At 38.4% G+C, this 20,058-nt stretch overlaps 1 protein-coding gene and 1 pseudogene across 2 annotated transcripts; both read right to left on the reverse strand.

Moving 5' to 3' along the window:
* Positions 1-1,090: 1,090 nt before the first annotated feature.
* LOC117409130 (actin-like protein 7B) lies at positions 1,091-2,386 on the reverse strand (annotated as a pseudogene).
* A 7,297-nt stretch (positions 2,387-9,683) lies between these two features.
* Positions 9,684-19,901, reverse strand: LOC117408685 (aprataxin). Of its 2 annotated transcripts, none has more exons than XM_034013915.3 (8): positions 19,745-19,901; positions 17,488-17,624; positions 16,784-16,830; positions 16,122-16,460; positions 15,487-15,546; positions 14,920-15,146; positions 13,591-13,694; positions 9,684-10,086 (listed from the first exon to the last, which is right to left on the reverse strand). In XM_034013915.3, the coding sequence occupies exons 2-8, from the start codon at positions 17,618-17,620 to the stop codon at positions 9,935-9,937; spliced, it is 1,062 nt and encodes a 353-aa protein (XP_033869806.3). In that variant the 5' UTR covers positions 17,621-17,624; positions 19,745-19,901; the 3' UTR covers positions 9,684-9,934. The 2 variants fall into 2 exon arrangements, with proteins under 2 accessions (XP_033869806.3, XP_033869805.3); XM_034013914.3 differs by lacking the exon at positions 19,745-19,901 and adding an exon at positions 18,064-18,318.
* Positions 19,902-20,058: the final 157 nt, after the last annotated feature.

Below are 20,058 nucleotides of genomic sequence, written 5' to 3' on the forward strand. Positions count from 1 at the left end.
TAGGTAGTTGTTAGTTTAGTTTGTTTTTGTTCTCTATTCATTGTTGTTACTGTTATTAAGCACTTGTAATAATTTGAAGCTGTGGCATTTCAAGTAACAGAAGCCCGTTTTTACTTTAGTGAAGTAGGCCAACACTTTCAATTAGTTATATTAGTTTACAAACCTTGACGGGGCAGTACAGGTGGTTTCTTAGAGTTTCTTAATTGTAAAAAAATAAATAATTTTTATTTATCTCTACACTGGGCACTTAGTCCTTCAGTTTGCCCCCAACTTTTTAACCAAGGTTGGCATCTATGATTGAGACACAAAATTATTTAAGTTGTAGGTAATTTCTGAATTTCTCTTTCTACAAAGTCAAGTTCAAATTTGCTTCTGAAAGTGGTCCAAAATGGCTGAGAATGCATCTGAGAGCATGTACAATCCCAGAGCTTTGGGGGGCCTAGGCGACCCCCAGAATACACAACTCGCTACCAACTGGTGCTCACGCCCCCAGTCCAGTACCAAACCGGTCTTCAGGTCTTGACCCGCCTGGTCGCCGTCTATAAGCAGATTGAGGCAGCACCTGTACATCTGTATACTGTACACTGCATTGCTTGCTTCTTGCATGCCTGGGTTTTATCCCTGTGAGACATGCAAGGCTAGACTGCCAATTAAGGAGAATCACAACAAATGCTCTTCCTGCCTGGGGCCAGAGCACGCCATGGAGGCACAGACAAACCACAGTTTCTGCAAGTTTTGTGCACCTTTCTCTAAGCACACTCTTGAGAAACATCTCTCCTGTAGCTCTACAGAGCCCTCTGTTTGCCACTGGTAACACTGTTTTTAAATGCCCTGATCATGAAAGCAGCTTATAATTGCACAACTGTGTAATGTCTGTGGGATTCATATGAGATTTAAAAATTGGTTATATCAAATGTGTTTAATTTTTTATTACAGTTTTGGGGATAAATTAGACAACTATATGCTATGAATAAATTAGGCACCTAAGCACCAATACATCCAAAGAACAGGAAAAGATTTCAGTCATTTTTATTTTATTTTATTGTTACTATGATTTTGTTAGTAGAGGGTATAGCTGTTGTCCAAAGTCTTAGTAACATTTGCGGTAGATGACAAAGGGCCCCCTCTCGTCATAGTCTTTCTTCTGAACCCAGAGCTGCTGGAATGATTTCAGAGAAGCAATAACTGATCCACCTATCCACACTAAGTATTACCACTTTGTTCTGCAGGTGATCCGGGAAGACTCTAAACAGTGTGGATCCTCTGCAAACCAGGATGTTCTTCAGCATATCCTATTTCAAGTTAATGTCACATTTATTGATGCTGTTCATGGTTCAATTATGCAGTCCGGGTTCTTGCGATCCTAGGAGGTTTGGGCGGAAAAGTGCTTCTGGGCACCTGAACCTCTCTCCCCACAGTATTCAAGTGCCCATTAGGAAGCTTGTAGTCCACAAAGACATCTCATGGTTTATATTGAGGGAGGTATAGCAGCATTTCTATTTGATGTTGTCCACGATGTTGAGGGAGCTGTCTCTGAATGTCCGTCTGCCTTCATTTAAGAGCTTAATCAGGTACGTGTTTAGGTCGCCTTCAGCATAATCCACCCTGCCGTCGTGTATTGGGACAGCATAAGAGACACCATGTCAACTTTCTACAACTATCCCGGTGGTCCTGCCATAAGAGAACAGGACAATATGGACTGGTAAGCAATGTACAAAACCGGGATGCTGAAATTTTCTAACATGATCTCTGTAAAGTTCTCCCTATTGGTGGTGGGGCTCAGAGAAGGGTCAGACACCATGACTGTGTTCTTCACTGGGGATCTTCAGCTCATTTTCAAAGACAGTTCCAAAGGGATTCCACCGAGTCCCAGTCAGTTACTATGCCGTGCTTCAAAAGATTAATGAGGTCCAGGTTTGGCTTGTCTAAAAACTCTTAAACTGTTTCCAGATGCAAGATCATTTTTTGTTTACCTGAAACTAAACTTCTTCTTATTGCATTCTGTTGCATGTCATAACGACAGAAGTTGACAGTCGATTGTGATGTAAGTATTACCCCATGGTGATGTTCCAGAACGCAGCAAGCACTGAAGAATCTATTAATGCATGATGCTTATGGACTGGAGGGAGTCTTGATGTATGACAATAAAACCAAGATATATATATTTAGACAGAACAAATTGTTAAAAATAATAACTGTGATTGTTGCCTGTTGTATCGCAAATGTTGCTGTTTTTTTCTTTATTGTAGTCCATAATTACTGTGTGTGTATATATATATATATATATATATATATATATATATATATATATATATATATATATATATACACACACACACAAACAACTCACTGGACTCTATGGCATTTTACCTGATGAAGAGCACATGTCTGAAATGTCCTGAATTTATATTGTACTTTGTGTGCATCACCCTATAGAATTAACTAATTTTGCTTCATAAAGTCAAATGAAACCGGCTGAATAATGTTATGTTAACATATTGAATTACATAGGGCCAACAGCTTTGCAGTTTTCCATATACTTTCATGTAATGAAAAAGTGCCAGTGTGACTGTAACAGGGCGAGCAGCCCTGTACATTGTTTTGTTTATTTTATTTTAGAGCGGGGTCCCCCTCCGCCCCTGTGTTATTTTGTATTGTTTATTTGTTTTATTGTAATTTATATGACGGCGAGTGCCGCGGGGCTTATTATGTATTTTGACGGCGTATCCGTTTGTTTATTTTGTTATTGTTTAGTAACGTGGATGGGAAGCCCCATCCACATGGTATTTTAAAAAACTCGTGCAGAAGGTGGCCATCTCCCGAATTAATTATGTGATTTAATTTGTTGCTAATCGGGAGATATAAAAAGCCTGCAGCTCGCCAGCTCGGTGTGGGTGTATGAGGAGCGAGCGAGGGAGCGAGGGAGGGAGGGAGGGAGGGAGGGAGGGAGGAGCGAGCGAGCGAGCGAGGGAGGAGGGAGGAGGGAGGAGGGAGGAGGGAGGAGGGAGGAGGGAGGCGAGGGAGGAGGGAGGAGGGAGGAGAGAAAAACAAGTGTAAAAACATACAGGATCAGGGAAGGCTACAGTTCAGCCTGACCTGTGTTTCGTTTATTTTGTGTTCGAGACTTGTTTATATTTTAAACCTTTTATTTTGCTCTGTGAGCACAGTTTATTTTTGTTAAAAATATTTGATTTCTTTTTGTATTTGTTAATAAAACGGCAAACGCTACCTTTACCTGCAGTACTCCCTGGTGTCAGTATTTTGTTCCTGCTTCTGCCGTGACGTCAGACCACTCAGTCACCCTGTCACAGTGACATTTCAGAATCTAACATTAAATACTGTACTGCTATTATGACTTCTGGTAGCCTTTTGCGATATCATTTTGTAGTTTCATTGATTACATTGTAAGAGGTTTGATTTCTTCTTAAAAATAATTAATCGTGTTCAGGTAAAGTTAATCCAAAATAGTTTATTCAGGAATCAAAATTCAAACAGGAACAAAGCAAATCAAAGAACACATGCAGCATAGGGTAGACCTGTAGGAACGTGTAATGTCTGAGCTGACATCAGTGTAGATGTTAGTTTCTGAGCCGGCATCTTTAGCTGAGCAAAGAAATTACTTTGTACAGCACAGTTATACAGCTAGCTGACGTAATTTCCTTCACTAAATTTGGTCTTATTTCCCTAGCATGATGCATGGTGTGAGACAAAGCACATTGGCGTTTCTAATTCACTTTACCAATGTCAACAGAAACCCAGATAACAAGAAGTTACATTTAAGAACAATGCTATGAGTTTTGCTCTATTCTCACAGGCAGTAAAGCGCTGTACCCACGCATCACAAGGTCGAACAACAAGACGGTGATTACAAACGGCTGATGTGCACCAGCTATGTACAGCTTAATTTTAAGACTTTATTAACCCTGCGTTGATCCAGAGCTTACATTAAACACAGAAAAATCACACAATGTTTACAGACAGTTTCAATGATTTCTTTACCATTTAAATGGGAAGCATAAGTAACAGTAGTATAATGGAACAGGAACAAAGGCTGATGAAACAATAAGGGCTTCTGCAATTTAACTGGAACAATGTGTGACTGCCCCACACAAGGTACGTGGTTATCAGAAAAAAACTATGTGTTCCAATTGTATAGTGTATTATTATGCGTTCTGTGCCATCTAAAGTTATAGCATGTCACTTTTAACAAAAGTAAAAGGTTTGCACATAGGCTCAAAAGCAGAAACAATTTATGCGAAAACAAAAGTGTTATCTGTCCCAAGGTCACAGCTGCACTCTGAGTTATGAAAAGCCAGTCACTCCCTACAAGGCCACGGCAATACATTGGCAAAAATCCTTACATAATTCCCTCTTTGAACCCTGGACACAGCCACAAACGCCAAGGGTTCAGTTATGCTTACCTGGGCAGCATGATGGGCCTGTCGTAGGTTGTCAGATCTTTAAATATCCGATTGTACCCGTCCTGGGCTCCGTCACCTACATTCTACCCAGTCTACCACAAGTAATTACCTTCTTAGATAGCCGATATTCTTATCCTTCTATTTAATCTGACACTTGACAACAGAATATAACGAGAGTGGCCATCAGTGTGAGAACTGGCAGACATACTCCTTCCCTGAATATCCTCAATGTCAGGTAGATGTGCCAAAATCATATTCAATGCATAATCGTCCTCTCCAATTACTTCTATTTTAAGTGGGATCCAAATTATTTCCTGATCATCCAGAAACATTGTGTGTTTTAACCTTGTGCACAAAGAAAATAATGAAACATAAGATGAGGTTTAACTGTTATTAGTAATCTATTATTAACTATACAAAACATATTATATCCCATAGGACAGAATCTCTAAAAACTGGAGCTATAATTACAAAGATTATCACTATACTAAAATAGTACATACATGCCCAATCATCTATTTGTAAGACATTGGGAGCAATTCTTTTTCCATACGCAATTACACAAAATAACATTATATCTTGTGATGTTCTCTCATACAATACCCACAGATGTATCCATTTTGTATAACACACTATTGCTAACCCATTGTTATAAATAACATTACCATTAATTTCCCTACATTCACTTTAGACATATGCTACAGTAAATCATTCAAATTCCACATTGTTTACAAAAAAAAAAAATGTCCAGAGTAGGTGACAATATTATCACATTTCAGGCATTGGATCTTGAGCAGAACAGCAGTCCTGTTGTATGGTCAGCTGCACGTTCCTGCTCCCGGTTGATTCCCCCCTTGTCCCGCTGGTTGAATCGCCATCAGAATCAGCCTGCAAGAAATCAAGTGCAGTATTCATTCTTTTGATAACATCTAACTTTTCTTTATGAATAACAATAGTCACCACCAGGTGGCGGTGTGTAACAAGTGTTGTATACCCAGTAGTTTGACCAATTCCCTATGTACCCTCGCTACAAAGTGTGTACCCTTTATCACTCTCTACTGATAAGGAATACCCCGGTGCCTTTACTGTTATAGAAGCTGTGCTATTTTTAATTGTGAACATATTAATCCAATTTAAGAAGGCATCTATAATTACAAGTATATTTTGTAGCCCCCCACCCACCGCTTGCTGGAGGACAAAATATAAAATATTTGTTCGCAACCACTAGGTGGTACCCATAAATGTATTCAAAAATGTTTTGCATCTAAATCCAACTCACTGAAATTAAGACAGGCATTATTCATGCCAGCCTGTTTTTGCCAATAAATGTATTTGTACTTTAATGGTAGCTGGATTTAACCATTAAAATAACCACTTTTGCAATATAAAAGTCCTTGCTTTCATTACTGTTCAAATTAGTATTACCAATTTGTAATTTAAAGCATACTACCAATTTATGCAATTAAAACAAAATAAAACCACATCTGGCTTCACTTATAATCATTAAAGAATTACCTGTACACTTCAACAACACATTTGAATTTTCCTTAAATTGTTTTTAACAAAATTACATTTATGCAAATTATACTCTAAATTTTCATAGTGTAATGTGCTCTCTCCTCCTATGAAGGAAAGCTGTAATTACTTCAATGCAGACAGGGTAATGATTAATATCGAAAACAGTGACACTCAAAAATGCATGCAGCATCCCTTTTTGCTGCTTTCCACAGTGTCCTTTTAACTAAAATATACCCTCTATTTTTCATGTAATCTATATTTATTGGTGACTTCTAAATTCACCTGTCTCCTTAAAAACATAAAACTCACACACAAACAAACAAACACTTGACAGTCTGCGACGTCGCTGCTAGCACACTTAATTCACACACAAACATTCAATCACGAAAATATTTGTAATAAAATATTCCCGGGCCTACATACATCTTAATTTGTTGCAGATAAACATTTTTCTTTCTCTCTCACTGTAAAAAGTTTTCCATTAACACAGTCATTTTAGCAAAAAGATGCCGCTTCACATCCTCTTATTTCTAACTCTTTGATCATACTCTAATCTGCAGACGATGTGTCCTGCTTTGATATTCAAACATCTCTGTGTCAGACAATCACATGCTCTCTGCACTTTCTCTAACTCCTTCACCAATGCATAAACATCCCCTTATATCCGTTCTATTTCCTCCTCTTTTCCAACACAAACTGCTCTCAACTGCAACTGTGTTGTCGCATTCAGTGTGCTTTCTTGTACATTTCTCTTAATAATTTCACCAAAGTCCTTGCATTGACCCTCGGGTGTAATTTTACGTTCTTTCAAATTCTTTGCATTCTTTCTGCACATTTCCAACTTTACCTTATACACCAAACAGAATATTTCCTCCTTCTTGTTCTTCTTTTTCATGTGTGGATCATATTCAAACAATTCTGCCAGTTTCTTTAGCCAAATCTCCAAACACGAGTTCACAATAGTTACCGTGTTTTTATATGTGTGCCTTAATAAAGTCTTCCATTTCTGCAACCCTGATACAATGCAAAAGTGTGTGCACACTCTGCCTTTCAATCCAGGCTACAAAACAGTTCTTCAAACAGTTCTTTTACCAATGTACTCTGAAGAGACAGAACATGTAATCCTTTTGCGCTCTCTTATCAACTGGTCTGTGTATTTATGGCACATTTAATTTACATTTTTGAATGAGCCTCATTTGGGCTTAACTGGAACTTATCGTCTGATTGTTCCTTATCAGTTCAACCTAATGTGAACTGTTAATTTAAAGGCTTATCCTAATGCCCTTTATCATGACTTGCAAACCGGACAGTAAAAAAAAAAAACAAAGGCAAAACAGGTCTAAGAAATCCTCTTATACAGTCACTTTCACTTGCAAGAGGGTGTACAGTCCCCTTGCTAATTACTCATAACCCTATATACTATAAATACCCAAAAGACGTCAAAATACCCCTGTAAGACACAACGAGGAAACACCATGTAATATCAGCCAATTTTAGACAGTATGTTACCTAGTCACCCAGACGGTTACATTACCTCTGCTGATCAGTCAGAGCTTGTCTGTGGCTATGGCTTTGAATCCCCACTTGCTCTCTTATCACAGCCAGCCACATTATCCCTGCTCAGTGTAGTAAACACACTTTATACTCACCGAGATCAGAGCCCGTCTGCTTCTAGGAAAGTGATTCTCTTCAGGTCTGTTGTCCCCAAAAGGGTCTTGTGGTCAGGGGTCGACGCCTCCTGGCTAAGCTCGCCAGTTGTAAGAGGTTTGATTTCTTCTTAAAAATAATTAATCTTGTTCAGGTAAAGTTAACCAAAAATAGTTTATTCAGGAATCAAAATGCAAACAGGAACAAAGCAAATCATAGAATACATATAGCATACGGTAGGCCTCAGAAAGTGTAATGTCTCAGCTGGCTGGCCCAGTACTCCTGCCGTAACATGGTGGTGGCCAACCGCTCAAAAGCAACCAAGTACGCCTCTGGGTCATCCTCCTCAGTCATCTTTTGTGCCCGCACTTTAGGGGGCACCATCACGGGTATTTGTGGTGCTTGGGGTGCGTTTCTGAGACCGACCCTCTCAATCAGCGCCGTGTATCTCTCCTCTCTCTGTCTCCCGTCTCTGCTCCAGTGCCGGCAGCAGCAAAATGAACGCAGCGACGTCCATCTCCCAACTCTGACACCACGTGTGAACGTGTGTGTTGCAGTGCATAGGTGTAGGGGTGGTGTAGGTGCACCAGACAACAACAGACACAAAGTTACGGTTCAAACAGTTCTGTAATTCAGCCTCCTCCTTTGTTTGAGACAATGGGTATTGCCAGCATATAACAAAAAGGTTTGCAGTCCTAAAATAATAAGACAAAACACAGACTCTCAACAGACACAAATAGATCTCCAGACATGCCTCCTGTGTGCTCTTAGTGCAGGTGCGGTGCTTTGCAGGACACTTGGGAGTCTACAAGATGAGGGAACGTATGTGGGCTCGATTTTATTGGGTAGGGCTTCGCACTGATGTGTCGAAATATATAGCGACAAGCCCAGACTGCCAGCGAGTAACGCCAGGTCGAGTGCGCCCCGTCCCTTTGGTTCCACTGCCGATTATTTCCACCCCCTTTGAGCGCATTGCAATGGACATAGTGGGCCCTTTGCTACCTTCTGATTCTGGGTATACGCATATAGCAGTGGCGGATTTGGCTAGGGTCACAGCTGTCTTGCAGTCTCTGAGGGTAGCCCGGCTGACAGCCAACTTATGTAAATGTGCATTTGCCAAAGAAACCCAATATTTATGATTTATTATGGGACAAGGGCAGGTGAAACCCGTTGTCACCAAAATCCAGGCTTGATGGACGCGGCAATCCCGAAAACCAAGTCCCAGGTGAGGTCTCTATTGGGGTTGGCTGGTTATTATGGACGACTCATCCCTGAATACGCCACAGTGGTCAACCCCCTAGTGATCCTCACTAAAAAGGAGAATGTCAGGGGGACTTCCATACCATTAAGCAATGACTCTGCCAAGCCCCCGCCCTAATCTCTCTAGATTTTGATAAGGAATTCCTCCTCCACACCGACGCTTCGGATGTTGGTCAGTACAACAGGAACCGTGTGCCACATACTCAATGGTTGGGCTGTTCATTCCAGGGGCAGTCGGAAGCTGGCCATTCAGGAAGGGGGCAGCGTCACAGTACCAGGAGTCATCGGCCTAGTACGGTGAGGGAAGTTTTAGTCATGAATTGGAGGAGACGTGACTGAACTAGCTACTGGAGGAGGCGGGGCTGAGGGTACTATTTTAATATTTATGTGGGGTCAAACTAACATGGTCTTGATGTGGTTTCGTCATTGAAATATCTTTAAATAAATGGGTATCTCCATGGGCCTAAAAATATGTCATATCATCACTACTGGTGTGTGTTTACTGAGTAGAGTTAATATACTTATATTACAGGTAAAGAAAATAAAAGTTGTAAGACATAGGAGGCGGTGTGGTCCAGTGGTTAAAATCCAGGGCTTGTAACCAGAAGATCACGGGTTCAAATCCCACCTCTGCCACTGACTGACTCACTTAACCTCCTTGTGCTCCATCCTGCAGATGAGATGTTAAATCAGTGTCCTATTGTAAGTGACTCTGCATATAATAAACAGTTCACAACCTACCTCTGTAAAGCACTTTGTGATGGTGGTCCAAAATAAAGATATTATGTACACTGCATACAACTATATGTCTTTTACAATAATAACATTCAGAAAAACTTTCATTTTTAAACATTTTTATAATTAAATGAGTAACAACTTTACACATTTCCCACCAATTATTGGATTAACATTCAAAGAAGTTGCACACTTTTATATTAGGTGCCTGAAGCAGATCATGAAATTGTAAATAACAACATTTTACAAATGTGAGCTACCACATCCTTAGCACTTATTCATTTACTTGACGTGTTTCCTGAGATAAACAGCGTATTTTAATAATCTTTCTGGTTAAACTCCAGTTCATATGACTATGGCAAGTGCATTTTCAAATGTTCTTTTAACTGAGGAATAGTGGACAGCTCCTTTCTGCAGACATGACATCGGAGTGGCAGTTTAAGCAATTCGTTGGTCCCATCCTTTACTGTGACTTTTCCGTTTCTCTCCACCATTTCCATGACATCTGCCGGATATAGAAAATACATTAAATAACTGTGGGAACATGCACAACTTATACTCAAATACAATTAGATCTGAAAAAAACACATATTGGAAATGTGAAAAAATGCCAATTTATCACAAGTGCCCAGACATTTAAAGTAGAGATATCAAAAACACAAGCCAAGCAAAAAAGCAAATAGGCACAACTGTAAAACCAATGGGGGCCAAGGTTGCCCCAATTGTTTCTACTAACTTGGCTTGTGTTTTAGATGCAGGTTCGATCCGCTTTTTTAGTTGTGCGTTTCACAGTTGTCCACTTTAAATGGCTGGGCACTTTTGATAACTTGGCGTTTTTTCACATTTCCAATGTGTTTTTTTTTCAGATGATATAGACATCACAATAAGTGCGTTCAATAGTATATTTCCATGTTGACATAACAAGTTAATTGTCATTAAACTCAAATGTCCTGTAATATACATATGCGTGGACAAAAGTGCCCTGGGTCTGCAAAAATCTGCAAAAAAACAAAGGAGGACATTTTTACCTTACTTTGGCGACTTATTTCTCTTACTGTATGACAGATATTTACTTTTTTTTTTCTACATTTCACCTAAGAGTGTTGGGAACTACAAATTAAAATTGAAATGGTGCTTTTGACTGATTTGCTGCGCCAATACCCTGAAAACACGTAAACTATCCTTGCTGTATAGAGTCTAATAACAACTTGGCATGAGGAACTACCGTTCCTCTCAACACTATGCAATAATGTTGGTGCAAGGAAAATGGGTAGTTTTGTTACGCTTAGACACATTCTGTTCATTGAAAGCTCTGCATTTCACCTCAGGATTTCAGCTACATAATTGTGTTCTGGTGAACAATAACAAAGCATATGCTGAGACTCATTGTTATGTGAATATTAACATCTGTATTTCAAACTGTGTCTGATATGAGATGTTTAAGGTGCTTCTTGATTCTGCATTGTTTTCTTTGTCCTGATTTAACATAAGAACATAAGAAAGTTTACAAACGAGAGGAGGCCATTCAGCCCATCTTGCACGTTTGGTTGTTAGTAGCTTATTGATCCCAGAATCGCATCAAGCAGCTTCTTGAAGGATCCCAGGGTGTCAGCTTCAACAACATTACTGGGGAGTTGGTCCCAGACCCTCACAATTCTCTGTGTAAAAAAGTGCCTCCTATTTTCTGTTCTGAATGCCCCTTTATCTAATCTCCATTTGTGTCCCCTGGTCCTTGTTTCTTTTTTTAGGTCAAAGTCATCCCCTGGGTCAACATTGTCTATACCTTTTAGGATTTTGAATGTTTGAATCAGATCGCCGCTTAGTCTTCTTTGTTCAAGACTGAATAGATTAAATTATTTTAGCCTGTCTGCATACGACATGCCTTTTAAACCCGGGATAATTCTGGTTGCTCTTCTTTGCACTCTTTCTAGAGCAGCAATATCCTTTTTGTAACGAGGTGACCAGAACTGAACACAATATTCTAGGTGAGGTCTTACTAATGCATTGTAAAGTTTTAACATTACTTCCCTTGATTTAAATTCAACACTTCTCACAATATATCCAAGCATCTTGTTGGCCTTTTTTATAGCTTCCCCACATTGTCTAGATGAAGACATTTCTGAGTCAACATAAACTCCTAGGTCTTTTTCATAGTTCCCTTCTTCAATTTCAGTATCTCCCATATGATTTTTATAATGCACATTTTATACCCTGTATAAATGCTGTACCCAAAAATAACCTGGCATGAAATGGTTAATTAAAAAAAATATATACAATTAACTTGACCAACACAATCATATAATACTTTTGTGTACCAAATAAAAAGAAGATATTTCTAATGCTTGTAGCCTATTATTCAGAAACCAAAAAAACTTAAAGGGTACATCAGCACTACATGAAAGATCAAACATAAACTATCCCACCTTGCTGTTCCAAATGTATTTGGTCATTGTATAATAATCTGCATGCACCCAATCATCTGCATAATGACACATTGCTTTGTCCAAAATCACTGTTCTCGAGCATCTCTTCTGAGCTAAAAAACATGACTTCCGCATGTACCCTCACATGTGCTCTGAAACGTACTGGCGCATGCCCAGTGTGGAAACACACTAGTCTGTGTGACAAACATGGTCCATCTAATTTTGCATAAGGAAGGAACTTGTACCTGCGTTCGTTTTGTGTAGTAGACATCTTTCATGTTCCCTTTGCATGTTGTATTTTGATGTATTATTATGATTATTATTTATTTCTTAGCAGACGCCCTTATCCAGGGCGACTTACAATTGTTACAAGATATCACACTATACATTATTTCACATTATACAGATATCACATTATTTTTACATACAATTACCCATTTATACAGTTGGGTTTTTACTGGAGCAATCTAGGTAAAGTACCTTGCTCAAGGGTACAACAGCAGTGTCCTCCACTGGGGATTGAACCCACAACCCTCCGGTCAAGAGTCCAGAGCCCTAACCACTACTCCACACTGCTGCCCTAATTAATGTTGCATTAATAAAAATAAAAAAAGAAAACCCAAGAATGAGCTGTAAGAACATAAGAAAGTTACAAATGAGAGTAGGCCATTTGGCCCATCTTGCTCGTTTGGTTTTTTGTAAATTATTGATCCCAGAATATCATCAAGCAGCTTATTGAAGGATCCCAGGGTGTCAGCTTCAACTAACTAGTTATATTATCTCATGAAGGGACCTACCCACAATTATAGCAGCATTGTGTTATTTCAATATACGTCCCAGAAGTCTAAGATATAGCTCCAGCTGATTCGGAATGTTTGCAGAATGGACACGTATCAAATAAACTAGCAAATGAGATTTGGAAACAACGTATTTCCTTTCGGAATTAGGTCTTTAAGGATGATCTGACCTAAAAAAAATAAATATTGCAACGTATTTCACATTTTCATTTGCATTTCCTGACACAACACATGCAGAATCATCTACACACCGTTGACTGGGAAAGTCGAATTTGGCCACAAATTCCATCTCCCCATCAGTTTCTGAACAATATAAAATGTTGAAATATTGTCTGGCATTATATCGGACGTTCCCTTTTGTTTGTGGGTATAACTTAAACCTTGTTGTACTTGAGCAAATACTTTGGGTCAATCCACAAAACAAAAACACTCTTGTGAGGGATGTCCTTTATTAATTTAGGTGTTGATTTTATCACTAAAGCCTCTGCAATTACTTGATCTCAATATGTCAGCCATATAGGATTGGAGCTTGCATGATGTCAAGGCCAGCATTTGTTTATCAACCTGAACTGTGTATAATTAGCACCTGCCTTAAATATTTAATCTCAGTTGGACAGCTGCAGGTAAATGATTGGCACCTAAAAACAGAATGCAAATAAAAAACCTCTTTTGTTAAAGACAAACACTAATGTATTACGTACAGTTGGGTTTTCTTTCTTACAAATACAATCAAATTAGGACATTTACTATTGCAACCAAAAACTATGCATTTAGAGAAAACATTCTTACCTTGAGATTCAAGAAAATATTCTGTTGTAAAGGAATTCCAGTGTTTTTTGTTTTTCAAGAAAGGGGAATCAAAGTCTTGGCTGATAACATGAAGATGGACGTGGCTTAAAGAAAGGTACACGTGTGTCGTTAGCAATAAGACATTTGAAAACCTATTTGAAAGCCCTATAAACAAAAACAATTACATATAGATAGATCTTAAAAATACTGAAATCAGTACAAGCATATCCGATCACAGCACCCCCTATAAAAGCGTACCTCCCTCTAGTCATTGTCTTTTCTGTAAAATATAAACTTCATACAACATTCTCTTCTAAGGTTATGGCCACGAAACACAATAGTGCCTAGGACTATGACAAGTGTCCATCTGCCACTGGGACTGTCTTGAAAGCCAGTTTTGAATTAGCCCCAGTTATGATTGTGGTCTGGCAGAACTCACACCTCTTCAATTCCTAAATTACCTTATGATCAGTGCAAAAAATAAAAATGAAGTATGAAGAAATTTCTAGTTGCAGGCTGGATTATAGACTGTAGATAGAAGCAGCGCTAGCCACAGGTTGCTATAGGAATGAGATAAGATTGGTTTCAGGGTGTAGATTGAGACGTGGCATAAGTAATACAGTAGAACCTCAGAGTTATGAACACCAAATTTACAAACTGATCGGTCTACCGAACACCCCACTTTCAAACAGAAGCATGCAATCACTCACCCATGTGTGCAATGCAACCAGATAGGCACTACTACAAGCGGAGTGCTAGTCACAGAGAAGGCAAAATTACTTTACATAGAAATGTATCCAGAAAGGTAAGGCAGATTTCAAAGCACGGGCAATTTTACTCGGAACATTTTCGTTTTAAACAAAGCACATGCATTTTTTTTCCAACCCAAAGGAGGTTGAATGACTGAGCAAACTGCATGAATGCATTTTGATTAAAAACAAGCACTATGTTGACCCAGATTTTCCTGGATGTTTCCTGGGTGTTTCTGCTACACTAACGATTTCAATGGTAACTTAAATGTAGCCTTTTTCCATTTACAGTACTGTTTTAAAGAGCCATAACAATAGGAGTATTGCATTACTGTGCTGTATTGTTGTAGTATTCACCAAATTAAGGCTATAGATAGCAGGTGTACACAGTTATTAAAGCCATTGAAAAAAATGTCAGAGTTATGGATATTTCCGACTTACGAACAACCTCCATTCCCAAGGTGTTTGTAACTGTAGCACCCAGTATGAACTCCAGAGACAAAAGGATAGGTGGTGTCTCAAATTAAGGGACATAGAAATAAAAAAATCAATATTGCTGTTGACAGCCTTTGTATTTTACCTCATGCTTGGAATGGCATGATATCCCAGTCGAAACTGCAGCGTGCTGAAGGCAGGGCAATCTTGTACTATCTTCTCCCCAGCGCTGTGCATGTGCTTCAGGAGGGCCAAATGCTCCTTCTTGACTGCCTTCAGGCTGGAGATCGATTCCCAGGGAAGCACCAGCCAATGATGCCGGGCTTTGGGGTACTTGTCCTTTATAACAACCACTTGCTCGTCTTTGTAAACCTGCATCAAAAATCACAACAGGAGTTAGTATACTTCATTCAGGATGTTTGCCTGAAAACTGAGAAAGAGAGCATTCAGAAAAAAAGTGGCCAGGTTTTATTTTAGTGTTTAACTCTTTTAGTACTGTAACTTATTATACAGAAAGATAATAAATAGTTTCAGGGGATACACACATTTATCATTCCTACAGAAAACAGAAATCTATACAGGTTAGCACTGCTGAAGGAGATAAAATTGTACAGTGCCCAAGAGGTTACGGTTTCATTAAAAAAATATATTTATAACTTTTCTTTTTGTTATTGTTACACATCATATTTCTGGGAGCTAGCTGACCGATTACCTGCATCTTGGGGTCCTGCATAGAGGATTTTAGTCCTTGACTCCAGTGTCCTCCAGACTCCTAGAAAAAAATATATTATGAATATTGCTATATGGCACGTTGCCAGTAACTCATCTACTAGAAGGAGTGCAGGGGGTCATGCTAACACGCACACATACATACACGAATGACGTACAATTTTTAGTTTTTGAAGAAATAAAATACTATAACGTACACTAAATAAACAAATAAAGTAAAATAAATGGATAAATACTCAGTACCATGATGCCTGAAGGTTTAAATAGAAAGGAATACTAGATCATTAACATCATTAACTATGTAGTAAATGACATCACAAACACATTCATAGATTTAAAAATAGAAATAAGTAGGCGTGGTTACCATGACATCAAAACCCTATAACTACCTCCACTGTTTGTTTTCAAACACACTTTCCCTTGACAAAGGTATGTTAAACATACCAAAACATTCAGAAGTTGGGTCTATATATACAGTGTGTGTGTGTGTGTATATATATATATATATATTTATATACTCATTTATTTTTTTACTTGAAAGTCTTTGCCTAACACAGCAGATCACACAAGTTTGCTCAGAAAAGATTTATTAACAGCCAGCACTCATCCTAAGCTTACCTTTCTCTCTGGTGCTTTAGGAGAAGGAACGGAGGTACTGCTGTGGCTTTCCTGTCTACATCTTTCAGAATCCCTGTTTGGTGCCTCCAACCTTGGAATCTTGCTGCTTAGGGGTGCGCTTTTAGCACTGCTGTTTTCAGGGCTGGCCTCCTGTGGTCTCTTTGAACTTGGCTTTCCCTCTTTGGTGGGAGAGATTGTGTTGTCTGCAGCCCCCTCCCTGAACTGCACTGTGTAGGGATACTTCTGATTGACTATGTGCAGAAGTTGCCCTGGCTTCAGCTTCACTTCATTGCCTTTACCAACATCCACCAAGTCCACACTGGTTGGATTTACACCCAGCTTGAGAAGACAATTAAAAAAAAAAATCAACAGAATGAAACAGAATAACTTTTAATCAGCTTTGTAAGGTCACGTTAATGAAAGGTTGTATGTGAAAGACATTGTAAGTCAGTTTCTTCTTGTGTTGATCACACTTTGCCATAGGGTAATACATCCATAAATACAATAAAACTATAAGAAACAATCAACACTGACATTAGCTGAAATGCATGTTTATTTCCTTACAGTATTTCTTATAGTTCTTTCCTTTCCTTTTTAAATGATTCTTATTTTCATTAATATTTTTCCAAGAGCAGATCATCTCTGTTTGTTGCTATGCTTACCTGCTTCACACTGATGTATCCTTTATTGTAGTCTGCCTTTAGTTGTACTTAAAAGAAAAATAAAGATTTAGTGATGTTGAAGTACCTTATTGAATTTATAAGACAAATTTGAGTGTCTTTTCATCTTATTTACAGGAAAGCCTTTCATTTCTTAAAATAATTAAGAATTCATATCCAACACAGAAGGCATTCCTGTTTGCATCAACCACACTGACAACAATTTTTTACATTCTGAGATCATCTGCCGATTGCAGACAATCCATAATATGTTTTATAGAAGCATATGTTTTCTTATATAGGACTGTCCCAGGCTATAGTGTAAAATACAAGCAAAGAACCAAAAGATCTTCAGCAAACAAAAAGAGAAATCTCTGCTAATGTTGCTAGTGCTAACTACAAGCATGTCAGTGACATTCATTCCTCACCACAGATGTAAATAAAAATGTACTGCTATCAGTAACAAAAAACGGTAGGTCACCATGACCTATATTTACTGTATGCACATGCTGAGTAACTGGTACTAACACAAAGTTTCATCAGAATTGAATAATGAACAGGTGTTTTACTTTCATGTGGGTACTGGAGTGTTTTAAACATATCCACTAAAACATGGTTGCAATCTAGTTTTCAAATTCTGTAAAGATAATTATGACTATTTACATCTATATCTTATTTTACACAACACGAGGTGTTGTTTTTCTAACCTTGTTGCCTGGAGCACTTCTTGTCTATTATTTTGGTTTCAGGACCCCGGCCTAACAGGACTGTTTGAAGATGGGCGAGTTTGATAGGCTGGTGGCTCCCATCCCGCCTAACAAGCCAGCAAACACGCACCATTCCCCTGTAATTAAACAATATTTGTAATTACTGTATTGAAATCCTTCTTGTGTGTATTTTTTTCCCCCACTGGCTTTGTGCAAAACATCCAACTAGTAACTCTTGAAATAGAGCCTGAAAATACAGAACAGTAACTATTCACTTGTGCTAAAAAACATAAAACGTGGTATATTAAACTTGGTCGATCAGCGGAGGCTCCATCAAAGACCCTAATTATTAAATAAAACCCTTGACATTCCTAAAGCACTTATGTAGGGTTGTCATTTACTATGGGGGGGGGGGGGGGGGGGCAGTTGCCCCTGCTCCAGATGACCTACATAACATTATGTCTTCCACTTTTTGACCCTCCCAGACACATAATATAATCACATATAAGATGGTCGAAGTTTTCTTCCCAAACGAATAAAATACATTTTTCAAACATCATTCTTTTCTAATCTAACCTGGATCCGGAATGAAGACGGCCACAGTTACCATGGTGATGTAATTGCTCGCTCGCGCTCAGAGTCTCAAGGCGTCGGCTGCATTCATTAATTTTGATCACAGAATGGCACTGCATTTTATTGTTTATAATGATGAGTCAAAGGGAAATGTCGGATATGTTTGCCACAACAGGTGGAAAACAGAAGAAATGAAACACAGCGAGACAAGGAGGGATTCACTTGTGGAAGAAACTATTAATATTGCTGATGGCCAGGTACAATTATTTATACATACTCTAAAAAAAAAAAAAAAAGTACCATCGATTTTAAAATCAGATTTAGGCTGATGTGTAGGGCTGTGCTATCCGTTTTCGGGTTTAGTACCGGTGTAGTGCTGTAAAGTGGTACATCGTTAGATGTCAGAAAGCAATACGTTGTCACATTGAAAGTCAGATTTTGGTACAGGTGCAAGCAATTGCGATGTGATGTGTGTTGTCAAACAGAGGTACATTTACCATTAATTACACATTATTTTTTGTAAACTTACACCGGAAACAGACAATCAGTTATCTAAAAAGAAAAAACAAATCACGACGAGCATGACAAAACGATAAGTCCACCGCAAAGTTGCATATGATAAATAGTTGCTAATATTTTCTTAATGATGGAAAAATATGATAAATTACATTAACAATGCTGTAAAAGACTGGAAAAATATGATACATTTAAAAAAACATGTAAGAGACCATACTATTTTCTTAATGGTGGAAATATATGACAAATTACATTAACAACGATGTAAAAGACTGGAAAACATGATAAATTACAATATGATAAAGTACCAGATTTAAATGGGCGCTCCTCTGCTTTCTTAGCAGAAGTTACTTTTTACCGCGTACCTGAAAATACCAGTACACCGGAATGCATAGCTGCTCAACAATATCTTTTTCACAGTGGATCGGCAGAAAATGATAAATTAAAGTGGTGGACTACAGTATTAGATACACTCTGGTTGAAATGTACTGTTATAATTATTGTTTTAAAATGTTACAAATGCATTTATATGGAAAATAAAATGATTATGCAATGTTATACATGGTTATTTTGGTTATTGCTAGCTAACCCAAAAAGCTAAAATATTAGACATACAAATACAGGCTGGCCCAACTGTGGCCCCTCCCAGAAGAATGTTTCTGAAATTAGGCCCCTGCACTTACGGTGGCCTGTTTTATAGAACCCGCGATAATCACTAATCTTAGACAGCCTAGTGTTTATTAAGGCAAGATAGTGCAAGATTAGTGCTAATCGGGGTCTGTGAAACCATATATTTATTTAATTCTGCCCCAGCTTCAAAGTTTTCTACCCTTGGTATAACCCTAATCTACCAGGTTGACTATATGGCGCCCTGCAGCTTATATTATTATTATTTAAAATGAATTAATATTTATTTTTTAAAAGCAGCACATGTTTCACCACAGCAAATATTGTAAAGTCAATCATGACAGTTGCAATGTGTCCCATGTTTGAGCAGCCAGTCTTGGATAAATCGTAACATTTAAAACAAAAGCATTTATATAATTTTTAAACACCACTATTTCAAATTAAAATCGTAAAGAGAAACATCGTATGTGAGGAAATCAAACTCGAAATATGCATTGAAGTTTAAAAAAAAAAAAATCATTACAACGTAGGTCATAGTTACCGGTATTATTATCTGTTCAAACAGGATTTGAATTTACAATGGCACTGCGTAGATTACATTCATAAACTCTTCAACCACACACTGCATGGGATAAAAACAACACATTGCACCGCTGTGGCTTTCGGGTTTGCCACAGTATGGAAAGCGAAAGGGGACAAAAAGCATTTGTCAGTGGACGTTGAAATAAAATGCGAAACGCTTCTCCACAAAGATTTCTGGAACCTGGATGCTGCGACTGATTTATGTTCTACTAAAAATGCAATTTTCAATAGAACATTTAGTCGTAAGCCCACCGTGCGACTCTGCATGTACAT

This window comes from Acipenser ruthenus, chromosome 2 (assembly GCF_902713425.1).
Source record: "Acipenser ruthenus chromosome 2, fAciRut3.2 maternal haplotype, whole genome shotgun sequence".
NCBI lineage: Eukaryota > Metazoa > Chordata > Actinopteri > Acipenseriformes > Acipenseridae > Acipenser > Acipenser ruthenus.

Excerpts from the sequence above, each read along its gene's own strand:
- LOC117408685 (XM_034013914.3), bottom strand. The coding sequence starts at position 18,179 with ATGCAGTGCCATTCTGTGATCAAAATTAATGAATGCAGCCGACGCCTT. Across the intron at positions 16,831-17,487 it reads GAAGTGCTCCAGGCAACAAG|TACAACTAAAGGCAGACTAC; the intron begins GTTAGAAAAACA and ends TTTTCTTTTAAG. Across the intron at positions 16,461-16,783 it reads GATACATCAGTGTGAAGCAG|CTGGGTGTAAATCCAACCAG; the intron begins GTAAGCATAGCA and ends TGTCTTCTCAAG.